At 39.5% G+C, this 21,520-nt stretch overlaps 2 protein-coding genes across 2 annotated transcripts; both read right to left on the reverse strand.

Annotated features, from left to right (window-relative positions):
* Window positions 1-3,387: 3,387 nt before the first annotated feature.
* Window positions 3,388-4,528, reverse strand: LOC107528104 (ferritin light chain-like). The gene is made up of 3 exons (XM_087813769.1): window positions 4,511-4,528; window positions 3,633-3,793; window positions 3,388-3,529 (listed from the first exon to the last, which is right to left on the reverse strand). The coding sequence occupies exons 1-3, from the start codon at window positions 4,526-4,528 to the stop codon at window positions 3,388-3,390; spliced, it is 321 nt and encodes a 106-aa protein (XP_087669895.1).
* A 3,241-nt stretch (window positions 4,529-7,769) lies between these two features.
* LOC107528103 (olfactory receptor 11A1-like) lies at window positions 7,770-8,750 on the reverse strand. Its single transcript, XM_016201029.2, has one exon. The coding sequence runs from the start codon at window positions 8,748-8,750 to the stop codon at window positions 7,770-7,772; it is 981 nt and encodes a 326-aa protein (XP_016056515.2).
* Between the last annotated feature and the right edge of the window lie 12,770 nt (window positions 8,751-21,520).

Genomic DNA, 21,520 nt, shown 5'->3' on the forward strand with positions numbered 1-21,520 from the left:
TTCAACATATGAATTTTTGGAGGACACAAACATCCAGGCCACAGCACCAGCTAAGTATCATCAAGAGATATGATGACATTATTCTCACTTTTAAGAGGCATGATCACAGTTTGAGTTTTCATCCATCTCAAAGTCTAGGGCTTAAAGTCAGGAGGAAGGGAGCTAGGGTTAGGATAAAAGCACTGTTGGAGGAATCCAGTCCCTGTCTCATAGGAAAGTTGGGATGGTACCTGTTTGAAGTGCCTCCTTTTTTATGGTAGAATTTTTGGCCCTGATCATAGCTCGAGGAGTCTAACTTCTCATAATCTTTGTGTCCAGTTTCTATACCTTGCACTGTCTATGGGCTTGGCTCTGACTCCTAGCTCTCTGTTCTCTGAGTCCTATTTGGTTTTGCAACTAGGGTAGTCTAATTTTGTCATTGGTTTTACGTACAGGGATTAAGGGTTGGAAAATTTCCAGTTATATAACCCTTTGGGGGATAATGTATCAGTCAAGAACTCTACTTCCCGGAACAAAGATTCTTCTGTCTTCTTAGAAAACTTCACAATCTTGTTGGAAATGCCACAGGGAACCTTGAGCTGCTTGTAGGAGAATGGTGTGAGGAGTTTAACCAGCACGTCCTGAGAAGGCCGTGTCCTTTTTGAGCTCCCTTACTTCCTGGGGGAATGATTTATTTTAGGAAAAACCTCAATGCCTACCCCAAAATAACAACAATAAGACTTTTCTGAAGTTGAACCAAGAAAAATGATTCACATGGAATCTCAAGGGCTAGAGAACAGGTACCCTGGGAGAGAGGAAAAGAAAGTCAGGCTGGGAGAGGTTGCTAGCGACGTCCATGACCAGGTCAAGGATCTGCCCATATGTCCTCCTCCCTTGGGCAACTTCAAAACGCCAGGTCTCACCCTCCCCACTGTTGTTCACTTCCTTTTGGAGTTAAAGGAGATGTCCTCACTTCTTTTCACACTTTCCCAGCACAAACACAGATAAAGCTCATTTACTTCCACAATTCCGGATAGTGTGCTGTCTTTGATGCTGAAGCCTGCTGTCTGGATTCCTTACCTCAAAGTCATTCTTGCTCAGGCATCTTCCTCTGGCTCTTCATTCCCTCCACAACTTCTCTGTTCCTTTGTTCTTTACAAATCTGATTTCTTCTACTTTCGTTATTCACTCATAAAAATAATGTCTGTGTTCATCTCTTTTCCCTTTTCTCTTCTTCCTCTCTTTTATTTTTGACCAAGAATGGCAACACTAATCATGAAAAGAAAAGGGACTTTGAATTAAAAAGATAGAAGTTTTTGAGTCTTGGATTTGCTCTCTAGTGGCCTTAATGACCTTAAATTCACATCCATGAGCCTCATTTTCTTTGACTATAAGATGATGTCAATAAAATATACCTCACAGTTTTTTATGGGACACACATGAGCTGATATATAAAAAAATGCTTAGAAAAAGTTGATTATTATTATAATTAGAGCACAAGGTCTTAGTTTCAGTTAGATGGAAAGACATTGTGAAGGAAGAATTATCACTAGATCAATACTTTCTAAGAAGGTGCACAAGAATAATAAGTGACAGTGCTAGAAGGAAACCTCTGTGGGTCTGCTTGAGGTGCATGTTAAAGGAAATCATGTGCTGTTGACCTGGAGATGGGAAGGAATGAACACTGGGCATAGCTTATTTGTGATATTTATCTGGGGTAACTAATGGGTCTGGTTAACCATCTACTCATGCTTTCATTGATTACATTAATTCAACAAATCTTTATTGACTACTTTTCATGGAAGTGCTAGGCAAAGTTAATGGGAAATTGTTATAGGTAGAGCAAAAAGCATGTGGAGAGGCCCATGAGTTGGGTGCATTCAAGGATGTAAAAGATAATCATTATGGCTGAAGCATAGATACAAGATTTTGAGTGGCAAGAAATATGTTTGTAGAAGCAGGTGGAGGCCAAGTCGTATTCATCAGGTTGAATTTTGCTCTAAGGGCACCTCTGAAAACATGCATTTGGGATTATATATATTTTCTTCCAGGAAAGTGTGACTGAAAGGTAAGAAGGCAAGATAATAGAATATATTGGGAAAAGTGGTTTAGATTTTGGACTGTGGAATCTTATCTGGATAAGGAAGGAAGTGAAGATAGAAGAGGCTAATACAAAGAGATACAGTAGAAGTGACTGTCAGTGGACTGACTGTCTCAGTGGAATCAAAACAGGCGTATTGGGAGCAATTGAGCAAGTGACCTGAAAGAATAAGACATTGGTGAGAAAAGCGGATGCCTGAATTTATGGTTTCAGACATGCCATGAAGCAATTCTGGGTGGTAGCAAGATCCAGGATGGAGCCATGGAAATGAGTGATTGAAGTGGAGTGGAGTAGATGCCTATTGGGTCGAGGAGGCTAGGTTTTGGATGGGACACACATATGAATGTTTTAATCATTTGGAGTAGTAGCAGATCTTGGGATGGAGAGAAATTCTATAAAACAAGTGTCAGTCTTCCCAAGGACTGAGGGAGAGTAACCAAAAGGAAATGATAGGCATATGGCCAAAATAGTAAACCTCAAGGAAATAGGAGCCTTTAAAAGAAGGTAGGGTTGTGATGGTCTCACAGTGCCATGAGTTAGACTGACTACTTCTAGATCTGGATATACTGGGTTTTGTACAATAAATAGCCTCTACTTGAGTCTATTTTTACAGAGGTAAAAAGGAATCTGAATTTGTGTATTTTATTTCTATACAGGTTTTCATTAGATATGTATGTACCCACAAATAATATATGTATTGTTATGTCTGGTTTTAAGTTTCAAACAAATGGCCTAGTAGTATGCATATTATACTGCACCATGTATTTTTCATTCAAGGTGTTTACTATTTTTTTTCTGCAAAATGCTTTACTGTTTCCATTTGGTCCCAGGTATGGGAAAAGGCTCCAGGGTGGTTAAAAGGATGCTAGTGGTTTCAGGGAGAGGCTCAGACAGAAGCCAGGAGCCAGACACAGAAGCCAGAAGCCAGACTCTAGGGGGATTCAGAGGGGCCCCTTAAAGGCCTCTGGGCTCCAAAGGCTCCTAGTCAAGCTTGAGGGTGAGCCTTTCTTTTTTTTGGTTTATTAAATTATTTTATTTATAGATTTTAAGCGCACGCGTGAGAGAGAAACATCAATTTGTTGTTCCACTTATTTACATCAATTTATTGTTCCATTGGTTCCATCAATTTATTGTTCCATTGGTTGTTTCTTGTATGTGCCCAGACTGGGGATCGAACCCTCAACCCCCAACCTTGGCATATTGGGAGGAACCTCTAACCAACTGAGCTACCTGGCCAGGGTGAGGGTGAGCCTTTGGAAGAGATACTCGCCCAGCCCAGCATGGGGGATGACCAGCCTGCGGAGGTGTCAGGTGTCGCCCATCGTCTTGATGAATTTCATCTCATTCAGGAAGCCGTTCTCCAGGAAGTCACAGAGATGAGGGTCTGTGCCAGCAGAACTCAGGGCATGCGGATCCAAAAGGGCCTGGTTCAGGTTCTTCTTCATGACCCTGGCGGTTTCCAAGGAGTCCTGAGTTTTACCTCGCTTATCTTGGGAAGGCTTCAATACGTCCTGGGAGAGGGCACGGCCCACTGTGCTGGTTTTGCACCTACAAGAGTCTCTCCATGCTCTCGCACTTCTCGGCCATCTCTTGGAAGAAGTGGCCCACGCCCTCCAGAGCCACATCGTCCAGGTGAAAATAGAAGCCCCTAGAGAAGTAGGTGTCAGAGGCCAACAGATGCAGGTTTACCAGGTGGCGGATGGCAGCCTCCACCTGGGTGGAACAATTCTGACAAACTTGGAGCTCATGGTTGCTTGGCAGTAAGGTGTTAAACTCAAAAAATGGTGTTGGCTGGTCTCAGAGGCTGAGGATGGTTGATACGGTTCCAAAGGCAGTGACTGGAAAAGAGATTGGGGGGGGCTGGAAGAAGGAGCATTCCTGGGTCTGTTGCGTCCACACACTGTTCAGGCAAGAGACAGATCCGGGGGACACCGAGGGCACTCAGGTGTTCATTGTTTTGAGGTTATTCATGCTGATCCTCGTTCTCATTCACATGAACTACTCTGCAGTGATTCACTATATTGCCGCCTATTTTGTATGCATTTTTCTGTTGAGCATTTAGATTGTTTCTAATTTTTGTTATTCAGAAAATACTGCACTGAACATAATTGTATGTGCCTTCTTTACCGTAATATTCTCCAGTTTCACACTGGTATGTCCAAGTATGGATTTATATTTTATTTATTTTGTTTGGTGTTTTGAATATATTTTAATGAGAATTTACATGTCTTTCTTTAAACCTTTTAAATTTATTTATTTATTTATTTATTTATTTTATAGCTCTTTCCAATTCTGGAAAATTCTCACTCATTATCTATTCAAATTACTATTCTCTTTTAGTTTCTTCTGTTTTTCTGGAACTCCTATCAGTAAATATTGGAGCTTCTCCATTGAAAGTCCAGGCCTTTGTACTGCTCTTTGATATTTTACCTGGTTGCCTCTCTGCATTGTATTCTGGGTGAAGTAAATGCCTTGCAGTTCACTAATTCTTTCTTTATCTATGTCAAGTCTATAGTTTATTCCACCAATGAGACTTTAAATATTTCAATGAGTATATTTTTCATTTGTGATTTTCAAATTTGTTCTTTTACGTATCTATGTGGGCTTGTAATTCTACCTATATGTTTCATGATCTCTCCTGTGTTGTATGTAAATTAATAATTCACTGTCTTTTTAAGGATTTTAGACATTTATTTTAAAGCATTTCCAGACTTTTAATATTTTAATTTTATCTAGTGTAAATTTATATTCCAACTGTTGGTTTTTTGGCTACCTTTTGTAGAGTTAGGTTTTTTCCAAGTGTTTTATAATATTGGATCTCAGACTCATTTTGAGTGGGAGAGAACACACACACACACTTCCTGGTTCTGTAGCTAGGTGCTCTCTTGCCTCCCTAGAAGTGTTCTGTATAAGCTTTTGCCTCAGACAGTGGCAGAGAGCAGTGTTTTCATTTCTCTTTAACGAAAAAGAGGCCATGATCCCAGGCCCTCATTTCTGACTCAGCTCTAGTTCCTGCTGCAGGTGGAGAACTTTTAGTCTCTGTTAACATGCAGGAGCTGAACTTATTGCTGCCTGTACCTGGAATCCTGCAGCCCTGAGCTCCAGCCCTAGTGACAGCTTTTAATAATTTTCTTACATTTGTGGCCCATGGGGAATATCTTGCTTTTGAACTATTATATGCCTTTTAAATTTTCTCTTTTTGCATGTTTTCAATTATTTATGTGCTTGCTCTATAAAGGGTACCTTAAAGCATGGACTTACAATGCAATATTGAGCAGAAGTCCTATTAATAACTTAAATTTTTTAACGCAATCCATTAAAAACTCAACCCGTTTCCTTTCCTTTAGGAAAAGAAATATGTGGTGTAAGCAAAAGAATTTGAGAAACACTTCCCAAATCCTCCTTTCTTCCCGTATTGCTTTCCTGTCTCATCTCCTCCATTCGTTACCTTTTCCTTTCCCTTCCATGTTCCTGCTGCTTCACTTTTTCTTTCCATTTCCCTGTTCTCGGCCCTCCCCCCTCTTCCTTCCTGTCCCTTCCTCCTTTTTACCTCCCCTCTCTGACTCTTTCCTCCAGAATTTCTCCTCTATTTGGTTCCCCTTTTCTGAGGGTCTGCCTTCCTCCCAGCATTGCTGAACCCTTTAATGTCAGGTAGCAGGAAGGAGCAGATGTGCACGTGGTTATATGCAGCCAGGGGTCCACTCCAGGGAAGGGCTGGCCCTTGATGCTGTGACCAAAGGGACAGAGTGTCTTCTGACTTCCCTTGAGGAGAGGTCGGGTGAGAGAGAAGCTAGTATTTATAAAGTACATCATAGGTCAATCAAAGAGCATAGATAGAGGGATTTATTATATGTTTTTCATTTAATTTTCACCACACTCCTCTTGCGATTATTATTATTTTATTCCTTTCATAGTACAGGTGAGGTATCTGCTATAGTATAGGTATTCGTTTCTCTAAGAGGTTAAGCAATTTGCCTAAGCTAGTATGTGGCAGAACTGGGATCAAAACATAGATAGGTCTGCCCTTTCCTTTATACCACAGTACCGCGTACTTTTGACCAATGATTAAAAAGATGACACTTTAAATGGGAATTTCTGGCTTTAGGAGTTGGCAGAGGACAGTTTATGGGGGTCAGGTGGTGGGGGTGAGGGGAAGGGCTTGGAGCTTTCTCAAAAGCCTTGAGGAAATATCACAACGGCAGCCCCATGCTTTGTGCAGGGCTTGGCCTCCTGTGCCTCCTGGACAATTTCCTGCCTATCTCTAGACTGCGTTCTCAATGCCAGTCACAGAGAGTAACCGCACCCCTCTGGGCAAGTGTGAGCCATGCATCCTGAGGAGGGCGCTGGGCTCTTGTTCGGGGAAGCTGGTGTGCTGCCTGTTCACTCTGCCCTGGTCCTTTCTCCAGGACACTGCCACACACAACACAGGATTTCACTTTTGACTTTAATGCAAAAAACAAAACAAAACCACACCATAGAGACATTTTAAAAATTCAAATACAGCCTAAGTCCTGACCAGTTTCTGAGCAACATTCCAGATAGGGACGTTTTCTGTTCTTTTTCTCTTGTTCTATGTTCCCACTCAATCCAATTGAGGCAACTGTCTGCTCCAGATTTTCTATTTCCTGAGGTCCTCTCACTGGCTCTTTTTGTGTCTTATTCCTACTACGCAGGGTTACCTCTTTTTACATGCACAAGCAACTATATTTTCTTTTTTCTTGCTCTGTTTTCCTGTTGTCCCTCTCAGCCCTGGAAACCATGCCCTCTCCCTACACTGAGAATCAGTTGCGGCATTTGTTAAATGTAGAGCCCTGGGCCCCATTTCTAGGGACTCTGATTGTGTAGGTCTGGTGAGGAGCCTAGAAATCTGCATTTGTAAACAGCTACTCCAGATCATTCTGATACAGGTGACCTACATGCCATACCTTGAGAAACATGTTTCTAATTTAAATATATATATATTAGAAATGTTTTTAGGTCATTTTTTTCAAAGCTTTCAAACATTCTTTGATAGAGGCAGAATTTCAGAATCCTCTCATTGGGTTTAATTTATTTCCCTTTTTTCTCATTTAATTGCCTCCTTCCTTTACCCTACTACCTATTGGTCCAACATCAAGGACAGGAGGACTAATGGGAACGCCCTGAGCAGTGGCCTAATTGGCCTCCTGGGCTCTAGAGCTCCACGACTGCATAGAGCTCCTTCCTGGCCTCTAACTGACCCTTCCTGTCCCAAGGAGGAGCTCTGTCTCTATGCAGTGGGAATGGCTCTCATCCCATCACTACCTACATCACTGCTCTACTGACTTTAACCCTAAGAGTTTTGTTTCTCTATTTCTGAGATTTCATTTGAAGCATGTCATGAGATACCTTACTTCTTAATTCTTCTTATTACCATCTCCCTAGCCCTCTTTTCTCTATCTGCCAACCTCAGTCCTTGCCACCTTAGAGTAATGGTCTGCAAATGTTCCCCACTTGGTGTTATGCTCTGCCCCTCTTGCATTCTTTTCAGTATTAAGTAATATTTATGGAGTGTCTATAGTATTTAAACCCTATACCAGGCATGAGATTTTTGATCCCTACTCCTGGAAAACCTGAAGTTACCTCATTTTGTTAGACATCTATTTTCAATTCCACAGTCTCCATATTTTCATTGCAGTGGTCTTCAGTCCTTTAGACTTTGAGGACGGGGCTAAGCTGGAATCCAGGAAGAAGTCAATAGCTGTCCTGGGAGGAGCTGCCCCCAGAGTCTATGAAGGGCCCTCTTTACTTCTTGGTTCTTGAGGCTGTAGATGATGGGGTTGGCCATAGGGGTGAACACAGTGTAGAGGACAGAGAAGGCCTTTCGGAGCAAGGGGGCCATGTGGTCTGTTGGTGCTACATAGACCACAACGAGGGTGCCGTAAAACACCCCAACCACACTGAGGTGGGAGGAGCAGGTGGAGAAGGCTTTCTGCCTCCCACCGCCTGACGGTATTCGCAGCACAGTCCTCAGGATGAAGGCATAGGAGGTCACAATGAACAGGAAGGGAGCCAGTGTCAGGAAGCCTGAAATGCTCACTCCAGCTCCCCACATGACCCCCACATCCCCACAGAACAGCCCTACAACTGGAGCAAAGTCACAGAAGTAGTGGTCGATCTCCCTGCTACCGGGGCAGAGGGGCAGAGGGGCTGCCAGGGCCAGAGTGAAGGCGGAAAAGGAGAAGCCGCTGAACCAGGCTCCAGCAGCCAGGCAGCCACACGACCAGGTGCTCATCAGGGCAGGGTAGTGAAGGGGGCGGCAGATGGCCAAGTAACGGTCATAGGACATGGCAGAGAGCAGGAGGCACTCAGCTGCAGCCAGTGAGGCAAACACGTAGAGCTGAAGCAGACAGCTGAGCAGTGAGATGGCTTCCTTCCCCTCCAGGAGGCTCTGCAACAGCTGAGGCACGATGTTGGAGGTGTAGCCGATCTCCAGCACGGAGAAGTGGCAGAGGAAGAAGTACATGGGTGTGTGGAGAGTCCGACTGGAGGCCACAGCCAGCACGATGAGGGCGTTGCCCCCAACTGTGACCACATAGATGGCTAAAAAGAGGGTGAAAGGGAGGAAGCGCAGGTGTTGCAGGTCCCCGAAGCCCACTAGGATCAGCCAGGTGGTCCGGTTCTCACCGTCACTACTGGGCTGTTTCCTCATCTAGATTTGGGCCCAAGAGAAGACAGGAAAGTAATATTAAATTAGATCCCATTATGACCACACACTATGCTTCTCTTACTAACTTCTTCACCACAGCAAGCACTGGAGACAAGCCCTACTGCCTCTTATTTAGAGAAGAAAAATTGAGACCCAGTGAGTTTAAGTCAATTATTCAAGGTCACTGGAGTTATGTTTTGGACCCCGGTTCGCTTGACTCCAAAACTCCTGCATAATCTACTATCCTACTGGTCTTTCCCAAATCCTTTCTGAGTGATAGAAATGTTAGTATCAGACAGCAGCATAGGGCTCTTCCACTCATCAGTGAGCTATTTACCTGATAATCCTGGCTGAGCATCAACAGGAGAGCCATACCTGGTGGACTCTTCTTGGAAGGGTGGGAGGAGTACCCATGACTCCTGGGGAGATGGTCCTCCTCTGAGGTCATGCACATTCCTGAAGCAGCTGCTCATCTCAGTCCATTTTCCCTTTATAAGAAAATGAGACTTGGAAATCCCCATAAGCAAAATATATCATTTACTCTATGAGAGACGCCATAGAGAAAGATCCAAATTAACCCAGATCCCACTCTCCCAAGAAGCCATTCTTTTCCCTTAGACAAATGGCCTGCTGACTGTTGACAAAGCCATTTTCAGACTTTGCCTAGTCTCTCATCAGTTTGTCTGAAGCTGGGGGTCCTTCCCTTCCCTTCCCTTCCCTTCCCTTCCCTTCCCTTCCCTTCCCTTCCCTTCCCTTCCCTTCCCTTCCCTTCCCTTCCCTTCCCTTCCCTTCCCTTCCCTTCCCTTCCCTTCCCTTCCCTTCCCTTCCCTTCCCTTCCCTTCCCTTCCCTTCCCTTCCCTCTTCCCCTTCCCTCTTCCCCTTCCCTCTTCCCCTTCCCTCTTCCCCTTCCCTCTTCCCCTTCCCTCTTCCCCTTCCCTCTTCCCCTTCCCTCTTCCCCTTCCCTCTTCCCCTTCCCTCTTCCCCTTCCCTCTTCCCCTTCCCTCTTCCCCTTCCCTCTTCCCCTTCCCTCTTCCCCTTCCCTCTTCCCCTTCCCTCTTCCCCTTCCCTCTTCCCCTTCCCTCTTCCCCTTCCCTCTTCCCCTTCCCTCTTCTCCTTCCCCCCTTCCTTCCCCCTTCCTTCCCTCCTTTCTCTTTCTTTCTTTCTTTCTTTCTTTCTTTCTTTCTTTCTTTCTTTCTTTCTTTCTTTCTTTCTTTCTTTCTTTCTTTCTTTCTTTCTTTCTTTCTTTCTTTCTTTCTTTCTTTCTCTCTCTCTCTCTCCTTCCTTCCTTCCTTCCTTCCTTCCTTCCTTCCTTCCTTCCTTCCTTCCTTCCTTCCTTCCTTCCTTCCTTCCTTCCTTCCTTCCTTCCTTCCTTCCTTCCTTCCTTCCTTCCTTCCCCTCTCTCTCTCCCTCTTTCTCTCTCTCTCTCTTTCTCTCTCTTTCTTTCTTTCTTCTCCTACTCCATATTCCCCATACAAGTGAAATGCTCAATTTATCTTACCTAACTGTGGATTCTTTAAGAATTTCTACCCTGGTACAGGATTCCTTCTTTCAGTTATTGCAGTACTATCGCAACACCAAACATATAGGAAGCCTTGATAAGTACTTGTGGAATGAATGAATGAATGAATGAATGGTTACAATAATTTTCCAATAGTAAATTGCCACATAAAAATCACAGCACCTGACAATTAGTGCTTGGGCTAGAGAAAGAAGCATTTAAATGATTACTAAAAGAGAGAGGAATCTCTGGGTTCTCCCCTAGCTGAGAGAACATTGCCACTCAGAGCTTGAGATGGAACCATGATTAAGATTGGAGAGTGTGTGTGTGTATGTGTGCGTAAATGGTAGGTGGAAAAAACCAGAAAGCCCAATATGATATAGAGTTTTCTCATTTTTTCAGTTAAGATAGATGGCATTCCACATTAGCATATGGCAGTGAGAACACAGGATTTTTGTGTTCCTTCCCTGGTCCTATCTTTCCCCTCTGGTTTTGGGCTTACATTATGCAGACACACATTTGGTCACATGAGAGGTACAGACACAGAGTGACTAGAAGACTTCCAGATGTAATTTAACATATTTTATCTTCTCTATATTAATAGACTTCTTACAGAGACTTGAATTGAGAATGGAATAGGACCTTGGATTTAGCAGAGAGATGGAGCAAGGGAAGAAACTAGGTAAAATTAACCAAATCAACCAACAGTCAACGATCCAAAACTTTTCAAGCCTGGACTCTGAATCAATGCTTATGATCCAAAAGTTTCTGTTGCTCTTGCTAACCAGTGAATTTGACCTTGGTCCCTAGTAAAATTCTTAAGTAGATGTTTTACAGGACACTCGAAAATCTCATAAGGAGCCCAGCCGGGTGTGGCTCAGCGGTTGAGCGTCGACCTGGGATCCAGGCGATCGGGGTTCGATTCCTGGTCAGGGCACATGCCCGGGTTGTCGGCTCCATCCCCAGTTGGGGGCGTGCAGGAGGCAGCTGATCAATGACTCTCTCATCATTGACGTTTCTATCTCTCTCTCTCCCTCTCCCTCTCCCTCTCCCTCTCCCTCTCCTTTCCTCTCTCTGAAATCAATAAAGATATATTTAAAAAAAAAAAAAGAAAGAAAGAAAATCTCATAAGGAGGCATCACCAGGAATTAGGTAATGCTAATTATAATGTGAAATCTCACACAATGTCCTTTATTTATAGTATTAATAATTTAGTAGATTACAAGAAAGAGTAGAAAAAGGACATAATTAATTTCATTAAACTTCATAGTAAAGATAATGGCTATGAGCTTAAAGTTAGTACCCTTAGTTTGGCTACTGTTCAACAAAATTATTCATTAATGACTCTGAAAATCTGGAGAAAGATGTCTAGTGTAAAGGAGAAGATTTTAATTTTATTATTAATTTTTTTTAAGGAGAAGATTTTATAGATCTTGTCTTTACCTATTTTAGCAGTGACTTTGGTAGACGTAAATATGCATGGCTCGTCAAATTTCAGATAATATGAAGCAAAGAGGGGAAACCAATATTATAGTTGATAGAATTACAATTCAAAATAATCTTGTTTTTTGGAATCTAGACTAAATACAAGATGAAATTTAACAGGGGTACATATAAAATCTGTCTGTAGGCTTTAGCAATCAGTAGAAAAAGTACAGGAAGGTTAGGATGACTTAGTAGTAATTTATGTAGAAATGATTTGAGATTTTGTTAATTATCATGAATTAGGCATTGGGAACTGTGACGTACTAGGGACATATGAAGAACGTGGAAATGTTCAATCTGGAAAAGACAAATTAATGGAAGAATATGATAGCTGTTTTCAAATATTGGAGGGATTCTTGTGAAGAAGAGAGGTTATGGTTGCCCCTAGGGGCTCAGAGGGCGGAACAAGGACCAAGGGGGTGGTGATGGTGGAAAACCCATACCTACCTACCTGTGCTGATTTCATAGAGATGATTCTTATGGGGCTAACTATTGTTATTTACAGCAGGATTTTTGGGTATAAAAATAAGGTGAGGCTCACTTGACAGGATTAGAGTGGGGGAAATGAAGTTTCTTCCTAGAGCCTCCAGAAATTTGTTGGCATATATGGACCTCATTCATTGGAACCTCCTGGAACTAACACAAAACATTAAAAAAATATAGCAAGCTCTCTTCTGAATTTGTTAGGTTGGATCAGGGGTCGTCCCCTCTGTAGGCAGAAGTAGTGTCGGCCCAGAAAAACTCTAGATACTCAGATTCAGTGGAGAGGGGGCCTGACCTGCTTTGAGCTTGGAGTCAACTCCTTCCGTCCTGGTTGTCTTACTCCCGGACTAGATTCTTCTGTCAGCTGACAGCTCTGAACTTTGTGCTTCTCTCCTGTGGACGTTCCACGTTACTGGCTTCTCTCCACTCCAGGGTGCTCACAGAAGTCTGTTGTTCCTATTCTATATGTGCTGCTATGGACACTACTGCCTTTTCTGGAGCAGGACAACCTCCTTTCCTTGTGGGGCTTGAAGAAGAGCCTCCCTGGGGAGGAGATGCAGCTGCTCCAGTTAAATGTTCTTGTCCACCAGGGACCACATCCAGGTGTTTCACTCAGATTTAATGACCTCTTTCTTATGGGTTAGGGAAAGACTGGAAGGACATAAGAATAATTACAATTAATATTATATAATACTTTATAATTCATAAAGCAAATATTAACTTATTTGCTGTATAGCTGATGCTCAGAGTGAATCCCAAGGTGAAATGTGAGTATGCTATGATTTGCCCTTGCAGTATTGGAATGGCTTATCTAGAGTATGAACTCTAAGGACTAGATTAGCAATCTTTCTACTCTGGCCTGGGTTAGGACCTGGGGTCCTGCCTTAATCTCTTAAAAGGGAGGAGGCAGGAGGAAACTGCAATATAATTCTATAGATAGTTTGTCCTGTTATTTTATGGTTTAACATCACATATTAACATAAAACCAGGTCAGGCCCCTTCAAGATGATGGAGGCAGATAGTGAACTGTAGCTGACTGACAACTGTGAAGAAGGAAAAGTGCTACAGAAACACAGCACTCAGTTCCTTCCACATGAAAGCCGAGGACAGATCTAGGCTGGAAGGAGGACAGCACAGGGCCACTGCAGGTTGGGTTTCCTTAGTAACAGACTAGGATGGCCCTTCCTGGAAGAAACTGACAAGTGTTTTACCAGGTGAAAGACAGAGTGGAAAGACTTGGATGAGGAAATGGTGACCTGCAAGGAAGTAATTAGTGTATTTCCTTTGAGGGAGTAGCTGAGAATAAAGTGTGGCTGCCTCGGTCTCGGGTTGTGTACAGAGACTAAGGGAGATAACAGGTGAGAAAGAGAAGAATGAGAGTTTTTTTCTAGGTGGAAAGGAAAGCCAGGGTTTATTGACTTAGAATTTGTGATAATAGTAATAAAAATATCCAACTTGTGCTTAAAAGTTTGTTTCTATTTTAGCTCTTTTTCTGAGGTGTTATCTGTGACTTTAGTGGCAATGAAAGAGATATACATTGTTTCCTAGGTATTAAGTTATATTTTTGTATAAAAATGTCTCATGACTTTAATTTAAGAAATATTTACCACCCTGGCCTGGTGGCTCAGTTGGTTGAAGCTTCATCCTGTACACAAAAAAGGTTGCAGGTTCGTTTCCTTGTCAGGTTGTGGGTTCAGTCCCTGGTTGGAGCATGTACAGGAGGCAACCGATTGATGATTCTCTCTCACATCTATGTTTCTCTCTCTCCCTTCCTCTCTCTCTAAAATATCAATAAACATATCCTCAGGTGAGGATTTAAAAAAAGAAAGAAATATTTATCAAGTATTTATGACCTGTCGGGCATTGTTCTAGACTCTAGGTATATATATATAACAAAACTCGGTTAGCAGACTCATCTATCTACTGTATATCTTAACGAAAGGTCCATGTTACCATGATCAGACACCTCCTTCACCCTGAGCTGGCTTTCCTGAATGCCAAAACCCTGCCTGAGGGAAAACTCACCTTCTTAGAACTAGCTTCTTGTATCATCATCTCAACTCACTGATATAAGCATCAAGAATGAATGAAGAGAATATAAAGAGGATGTGGTAAAACCCCATAGCAAATAACAATACAAAAGAGACCATTTCCTGAATAGTTCTTACGTGCTAGGCACTCTGATAAGAGTTTTATGAAATTATCCCACTGAAGCCTCACAAGAATCCTAGGAGGTAGTTATTAACATGATCTACAATTTATATATGTATCAGGCAACTATAGCACAGAGAGGGCAAATACAGTTATTAAGCTATGGAGCCAGAATTCAAATCTGACATTCCACACAGTTTTGCCTTTGCATTATTATTCAAGTCACCAAATCTGTACTCTCTGCTTCTAGACTTCTGACTATGTAAGATAAAAATAAAGCTATTCATCTAAGCTACTAAAAAAATAAAATAAAAAAAGCAAGCATAGAATGAGAGAAAATATTTACAATAAATATATCTGAAAAATAACTTGAATCTGGTATATATAAAGAACTCTTCCAACTTTGAAAGAGTTTGACATTGTAATGAAAAATAGACAAAGAAGACAACATCATGAAAAATAGATAAAACACTTGAACAGGAACTTCACAAAAGACAATTTAGGATCAGTCAATTGTTACATATAGAGATATTCATTAGCAAGTTAAGACTGTGATGAGATACCACAGAGTGGCTAAAATTAGAGTCTGATAATACCAAGTGTTGTTGAGCATGTGGAGCAATGGCAACTCTCATACATTGTTGATGGGATGCAAAAATGATTCAGCATTTAGGAAATAATGTTTGACATTGAAAAAATAAAATTAATTATACACTTTCAAATGACACATCAACTGCATTCCTAGGCATTTATCCAAGATAAATGAAAGCATATGTTCCCAATGGAACTTGCACTCAAATGTATATACCAGCCTTGTTTATAGTAGCCCCAAGGTGGAAATAACTCAAATGTCCACCAGTAAGTGAATAGATAAGTATTTGTGATATATTCATACAATGGAAAACTACTCAGTAATAAAAAGGGATGAACTGTAGTTATACACAGCAGCACTGATGAATACAAAAAATATACTGAGTAAAGTTAGTGCTTAAATATACTAGGCACTAACCATAATGTTGTATGATTCCGTTTATTTGAATTTCTAGAACAGGCAAGCCCACTAATAGTTACAGAAATAAGATCAAAGTTTGCCTGGTGTCAAGAAGGAGTCATTGGCTGCTAAGGGAATATGAGGGAACGTTTTGGAGTGATAAAAATATTCTGTATTTTGATTGTGTTGTTATATGGGTGTATATATTTATTAAAACTTGTCAAACTGTACACTTAAAATAGGTGCTTAATTGTATGTAAATTTTTCCTCAAGAAAAGTATTTTAAAACCTATAGTAAGGTCATCCAGGGTAGAGGAAAGGTTGAATTGTCAGTTCTCACTGTTATTAATTCTTAAAGGAGCTCTGGTCACTTCTAAGAATAGAAACCTATGTTATTGTTTCCAAAGGTGGCCCTAATCCAGCTGAAGGGAAAGTGCTACAGGGACTCTCCTGACCATTTTATTCTGCCCTGTTTTCAATTGTCTGAATTCTAATATGTTATTACTTGCTGTTCATCCCTAATCTCTTTTGGGTTTTGATCTTTCCTTCTTAACCATATCTTTCTCACCCAATTTGTGAATCCTGGTATTGATTTCCTAATGCTTGTAACATATCTTGTGGTTGAAATTGGTTGCTCTGGTTTTCAGACAGTGCTTCTTTGTAATACAAGCATTCACCTTGTACCTTCCATCCGCCTTCAAGGGCTGGTTTCTTCTTCAATAGAGTTGGAAGGTTGGACTTTTATCTTACATTCCTCTACAGCTGTGTTTTTGGAAGTTATTCCTTAGGTCCAGGTGCTGTTTTCTATCATTTTCATCTCTATAGTTCCTGATTTACTGTTACCTCAGCCTGAAACTTCTAGGCTACTTCTCTCATTTGGACCCTTCCCCCTTTGCGCAGGCATCAGAGTAAAGGTCGACATGGGTGAGGACATTACCTATTAGTGCTTATTTTTTATTCTTCACACCACTGCCATGTAAGACTGGATAGGTATTTACAATATTCTTTTTAAAGGGTTAGTGTAATCAAAGGAAAGGTAGAAACATAAATTAGTGACTTAAATGCTGGTAATATAAGCACTGAATGTCATAAATTTTCTTCTAAGCATTGCTTTAGCTGCATCCCCCAAATTTTAATGTTATACTTTTATTTAGTTCAAAATATCTTATTTTCCTTAAGAAAACCTCTTTGACCAGTTGGTTGTTTAGAAGTATGTTCTCTAATTTCAGAATATTTGGGTTTTTTTTCATATATCTTTCTGTTATTTTTTAAGTTTGATTCTGTTATGATATTTTAGTTCTATTTCTTGCATGTATGTTATTTTATTATTCTATTTTGTTTCTGTTGGAATTTATATATTTCTACTTTTTTATTAGTCGACCTGAAAATTTTACAAATATATTTTAAATAAAGTTAATTACTATGTTAACTATTCTCCTGTAGAATACAAGGCCTTAGGAAACTTACTCTAAATATTGCCTGACTAACATGCTCTTATATCCAGTAACTTTAATTTTGAATAACCCTACAAACTAGATGTTATTATCTTTTGTTATAGGTGAGGTTCCATAGGCAATAGATTCTGAAATGGAGATCGAAATACAAGAAGTTTATTGGAGAATGCTTTTGTGTGTGTATGTGTGGGATGGAGGGAGATGGGAAGCTGTAGGAAGGGGGATTGGTCAGAGGGACAAGTTGAACTGTGGTGCAGTCACAACAAAGTGCTCAGCCAAACTCACAGGAAGCTGAAGTTGAGATGGCCCTGAGGAGTGGTCCCCCTACTAAGGCAAAAGGACTCTCTTCCTCTGAGAGTAATTCTCAGAGAGGGATTCAGCTGAATACTGTCTGCAGATAACCCTCCCAGCAGCTGGAGGAATGAGTGCTTTCATCCTCAAAGGGATGGGGGGAATCCGCTCTGTGAATCATACTATCCACTATAGTATATCTGAGTGAGAACAAGCCAATGGTTATATATTCTCATGAGAGAACACTACTATTGTTGTTGTTAATTATTTTATGCCTTCAGCCATGGCAGAGGCAGATAGATTTCCTGGTAGTTTCTCTTTGCTAGAAGCCAAGGAACTAAAAAAGAGCATACCTATCACTTTGGAGATGATACGATTATATACTTAGAACCTTGAAATATTAGTGACAAAAATACTAGAATTTATAAGATAGTTTGTGAGGTGGCCATGTAGAAGATATATTTACAAAAAAGAATTTTTCTCTGTACTATTTATAAATACCTTGAAATTGAAAGAGGAAAATATTTCATTCACATTAACAACAAAAGTATCATCTATTTAGGAATAAATTTAATAAAATAGTCACCGAATCCTTATGAAGAGCACTGTAAAATCTTACTGAAGTATGTAAATTAAGATCTAAACAAAAGAAAAATACATATATTCCGAGATTAAAGATTTAACATCATAAAAAGTTACATTTCTAAAAATCATTTTGTATACTGTATGTAATTCTGATTTGAGTGTTGACAGACTTTTGGTGAAAATTATATAAAATATATTAAATTTTGTATAAAAAATAAATTGGAATATGTCAGCCTATTTTGAAAAAGAATAGCATAATAAGAATATGTAGAACATAGAAGGAACTTACTTCACATAATAAAGTCCATATATGAGAAGTCACAGCTAACATTATACTCAATGATGAAAGGTCAAAAACTTTTTCTCTAAGACCAGGAACAAGACAAGAGTGCCTACTTTCACCACTCTTATTCAACATAGTACCAGAAGTCATAGCCAGAGAAATTAGGCAAGAAAAAAAAGCATTCAAATAGAAAAGGCAGAAGTAAAATTGTCTTTGTTTACAGATGGTATGATCTTATATATAAAAAAATCCCAAGACTTTACCAAAAGATGGTTAGAACTAATAAACAAACTTAGTAAAATTTCAGGATATAAAATCAATATACTAAAATCAACTGTGTTTCTACACTAACAACAAATTACCTGAAAAGGAATAAGAAAACCATCCCATTTACAATAGCATCAAAAACAATAAAATACTCAGAAATTAATTTAACCAAAAGGTTGAAAGATCTGCACACTTAAAATTGTAAGACATTGATGAAAGACATTGAAGAGGACACAAATAAATGGAAAGATATCCTGTGTTCTTGTATTGTAAGAACTGATATTGTTAAAATATCCATACTACACAAAGTCATCTACAGATTCAATGCAATCTCTATCAATAGTCCAATGGCATTTTTCACAGAAATAGAAAAAAATAATGCTAAAATTTGTATGGAACAACAAAATATCCCAAATAGACAAAGAAATCCTGAGAAAGAACAAATCTGGAGGCATTACAATTTTTTTTATTTCAAACTATATTACAAAGCTATAGTAATCAAAACAGCATAGCACTGGCATAAAAGAGACACATAAACAAATGGAACATAACAGAGAACCCAGGTATAAACCTATGCATATACAGTCAACTAATCTTTGATAAGGGAGTAATACTCAATGGGAAAAGGATCATCTCTTCAATAAATGGCATTAAGAAAATAAAATATTTGTATGCAAAAAAATGTGAATTGGACTCCTATCTTAGACCAGTCACGAATATTAACTTAAAAAGGATTAATGATATAAATGTAAGACCTGAAACATTAAAACTGATAGAACAAAACAGGGGGAAAACTTCCTGGACTTTGGCCTTGAAAATGATTTTTTGGATATGACACCAAGAGCACAAGCACCAAAAGCAAAAATAAACACGTGAATTTATATTAAACAAAAAAGCTTCTGCACAGCAAAAGAAACAATAAACAAAATGGAAAAGCAATAAAATGAAAGAAAACATTTGCAAGTTGTATACTGATAAGGTTAATATAAAAAATATAAAAGGGACTCATTACAACTAAATAACAAAACAAAACAAAATCCCCCCAAAGAGCAAACCCAATAAAATAATCTGATTGAAAAGTGAGCAGAGGACCTGAAGAGGCATTTCCCCAAAGAAGGCACACTAATGATCGACAGGTACATGAAAAGGTGTTCAGCATCACTAATCATCAGGGAGATGCAAGTCAAAACCACAGTGAGATATCACACACATCTGTTAGAATGGCTGTTATCAAAAACACAAGAGATAACAAGTGTCGGTGAGGAAGTGGAGAAAAGGGAACCCTTAAGCACTATTGGTAGAAGTGTAAATTGGTATAGCCACTATGGAAAATAGTATGAAGATTCCTCAAAAAATTAAAAATAGACATACTATATGATCTAGCAGTCTCACTACTAGATATATATTTGAAGAAAATGAAATCATAATCTTGAAGAAAAATCTGAGTCTCCTTGTTCATTGCAACATTATTCGCAATAGCCAAGATATGGAAATAACATGCGTCTGTCAATGGATGAATGGGTAAAGAAAATGTGACACACACACATATATAAACATATATATAATTTAACCTTAATAAAGAAGGAAACCCTGCCATTTGCAACAACATGGATGGACCTTAAGGTCATTTTGCTAAGTGAAATAAGTCAGACAAAGGCAATTACTGTCTGATCTCACTCATGTGAAATTGAAAACATCCAACTCATGGAAACAAAGAGTTGAATGGCAGTTGCCAGGGGCTGGGTGTGGGGGAAATGGAGAGATGTTGGTTAAAGGTACAGACTTCCAGTTATAAGATAAATAAATTCTGGGAACCTAATGTACAGCAATGTGACTATAATTAACAATACTGTATTATATTCTGCTATGAGAGTAGATCTTAAATGTTCTTACCACACATATACACACAATAATTGATAAAAATATGGATGGGTGTATGGTAGTCTGTTAATATACATTAATGGGACAATGTGTGGCAGGGAAGAAATGAGGGGAGAGAAAAGCCAGCCCAAAAAGGAAAGAACAAGTACCACATTAACAAAAAGCAGAATGTAAGATTCTATCGAAGGTGTTGATATACAGTTATATAAATATATATTTCTTTAAAATTAGATGTTTTATAAATTAAGAATGAAAATCTTAATAGGATTTGCATAGATATTGCATTTTTGTAATTACATACATATCAATTTGTTTTAGCTAATATTAAATGAAAAGGTAAAGTTCATTTTAGTTAGCATTTTAAAATAATTTGTGTTTTGATTTACATTTGTATATTTTCATTTTTTCTTGATAGTATTCTCAATTCAAAAAATAAATCAATGGTTCATATAAGCATAAAAGCAGTTATAGAAGTAGCAATACAACAACTTTAAATAATTCTATATAAATCGAGAGCAGACCTTTGGTGTAGATATAGAGTGTGAATCAGTAGTGCTAAATGACTTTGCAAGGATATTTATATAAGCAACCAAATCAGAAAGTGCCAATAGAGAGCATCCCCTCTCCAAATTTTATTTGCTTTAAATAGCTCTCTAATTTCATTAAGAATTTGTCTGAAATTTGGATTTCAAGTTCAAGATCTAGCTTTATTCATCTAGTGATAGTTTGCCTGAATTATGGAAGGAAGTAGAACAAGGTGAGGATATTAACTGTAAGAAGTAAAGGTCAATATTATTGTGGCCCTTAGGGCATCCTTCCAAATGGTTGCCCTGAGCTCTGTTTATAAACTACTGCTCACCTACATACTATAGTTTTGGATGGCTACCGCCAAATATGTTTTGAAACAGATACTTCTGATTCCTTAATCTGTAGAAGCCTCCCCGCAAAGGACTGGTTTGAGAAACCCTGGTTTTTACCATAGCATCTGAGAGGACAAACATAGCTTCCTAGTATATTTCTGAAAAATCTTGTTTGTTGTAAATGCCTCTTCACTGCCTTGATTCAGATCTCAGGTGTAAGCAGAGCACCCTAACTAAGCCTCTCTGGAAAGGTAGATTTTAGCAGGAGCTTTTCTCCATGAGCTGTGTGGCACGTCTTTCCATACACCCTCTCTTCCAGTGCTACGATCATTGTTTGCTCTTCTTCTTTGGTCTATTTCCAAGAATCGGCATCTTTCTCTGAATGCTTGTAACTGTTCCCACTAGACATTTTTCAGATGAACCCCAGATACACTACTTTACAAACATATCTAGAAAAATAATTTTTCCTCTTGTCTGAGGCACATTTTTTTTCTTTACTGCACTTGGCTGTGATTTCTGATCTGAATACTGCTTTTTATTGCCT

The sequence above is a fragment of the Miniopterus natalensis genome, chromosome 2 (assembly GCF_054644295.1).
Source record: "Miniopterus natalensis isolate mMinNat1 chromosome 2, mMinNat1.hap1, whole genome shotgun sequence".
In the NCBI taxonomy this organism is placed as follows: Eukaryota; Metazoa; Chordata; class Mammalia; order Chiroptera; family Miniopteridae; genus Miniopterus; species Miniopterus natalensis.

What these genes read in the sequence shown, in the direction of transcription:
- LOC107528104 (XM_087813769.1), bottom strand. An exon ending in GAGAGCATGGAGAGACTCTT is followed by an intron (nt 3,530 to 3,632) that starts GTAGGTGCAAAA and finishes GGAAACCGCCAG; the next exon opens with GGTCATGAAGAAGAACCTGA.
- LOC107528103 (XM_016201029.2), bottom strand. Translation starts at nt 8,750, where the DNA reads ATGAGGAAACAGCCCAGTAGTGACGGTGAGAACCGGACCACCTGGCTG.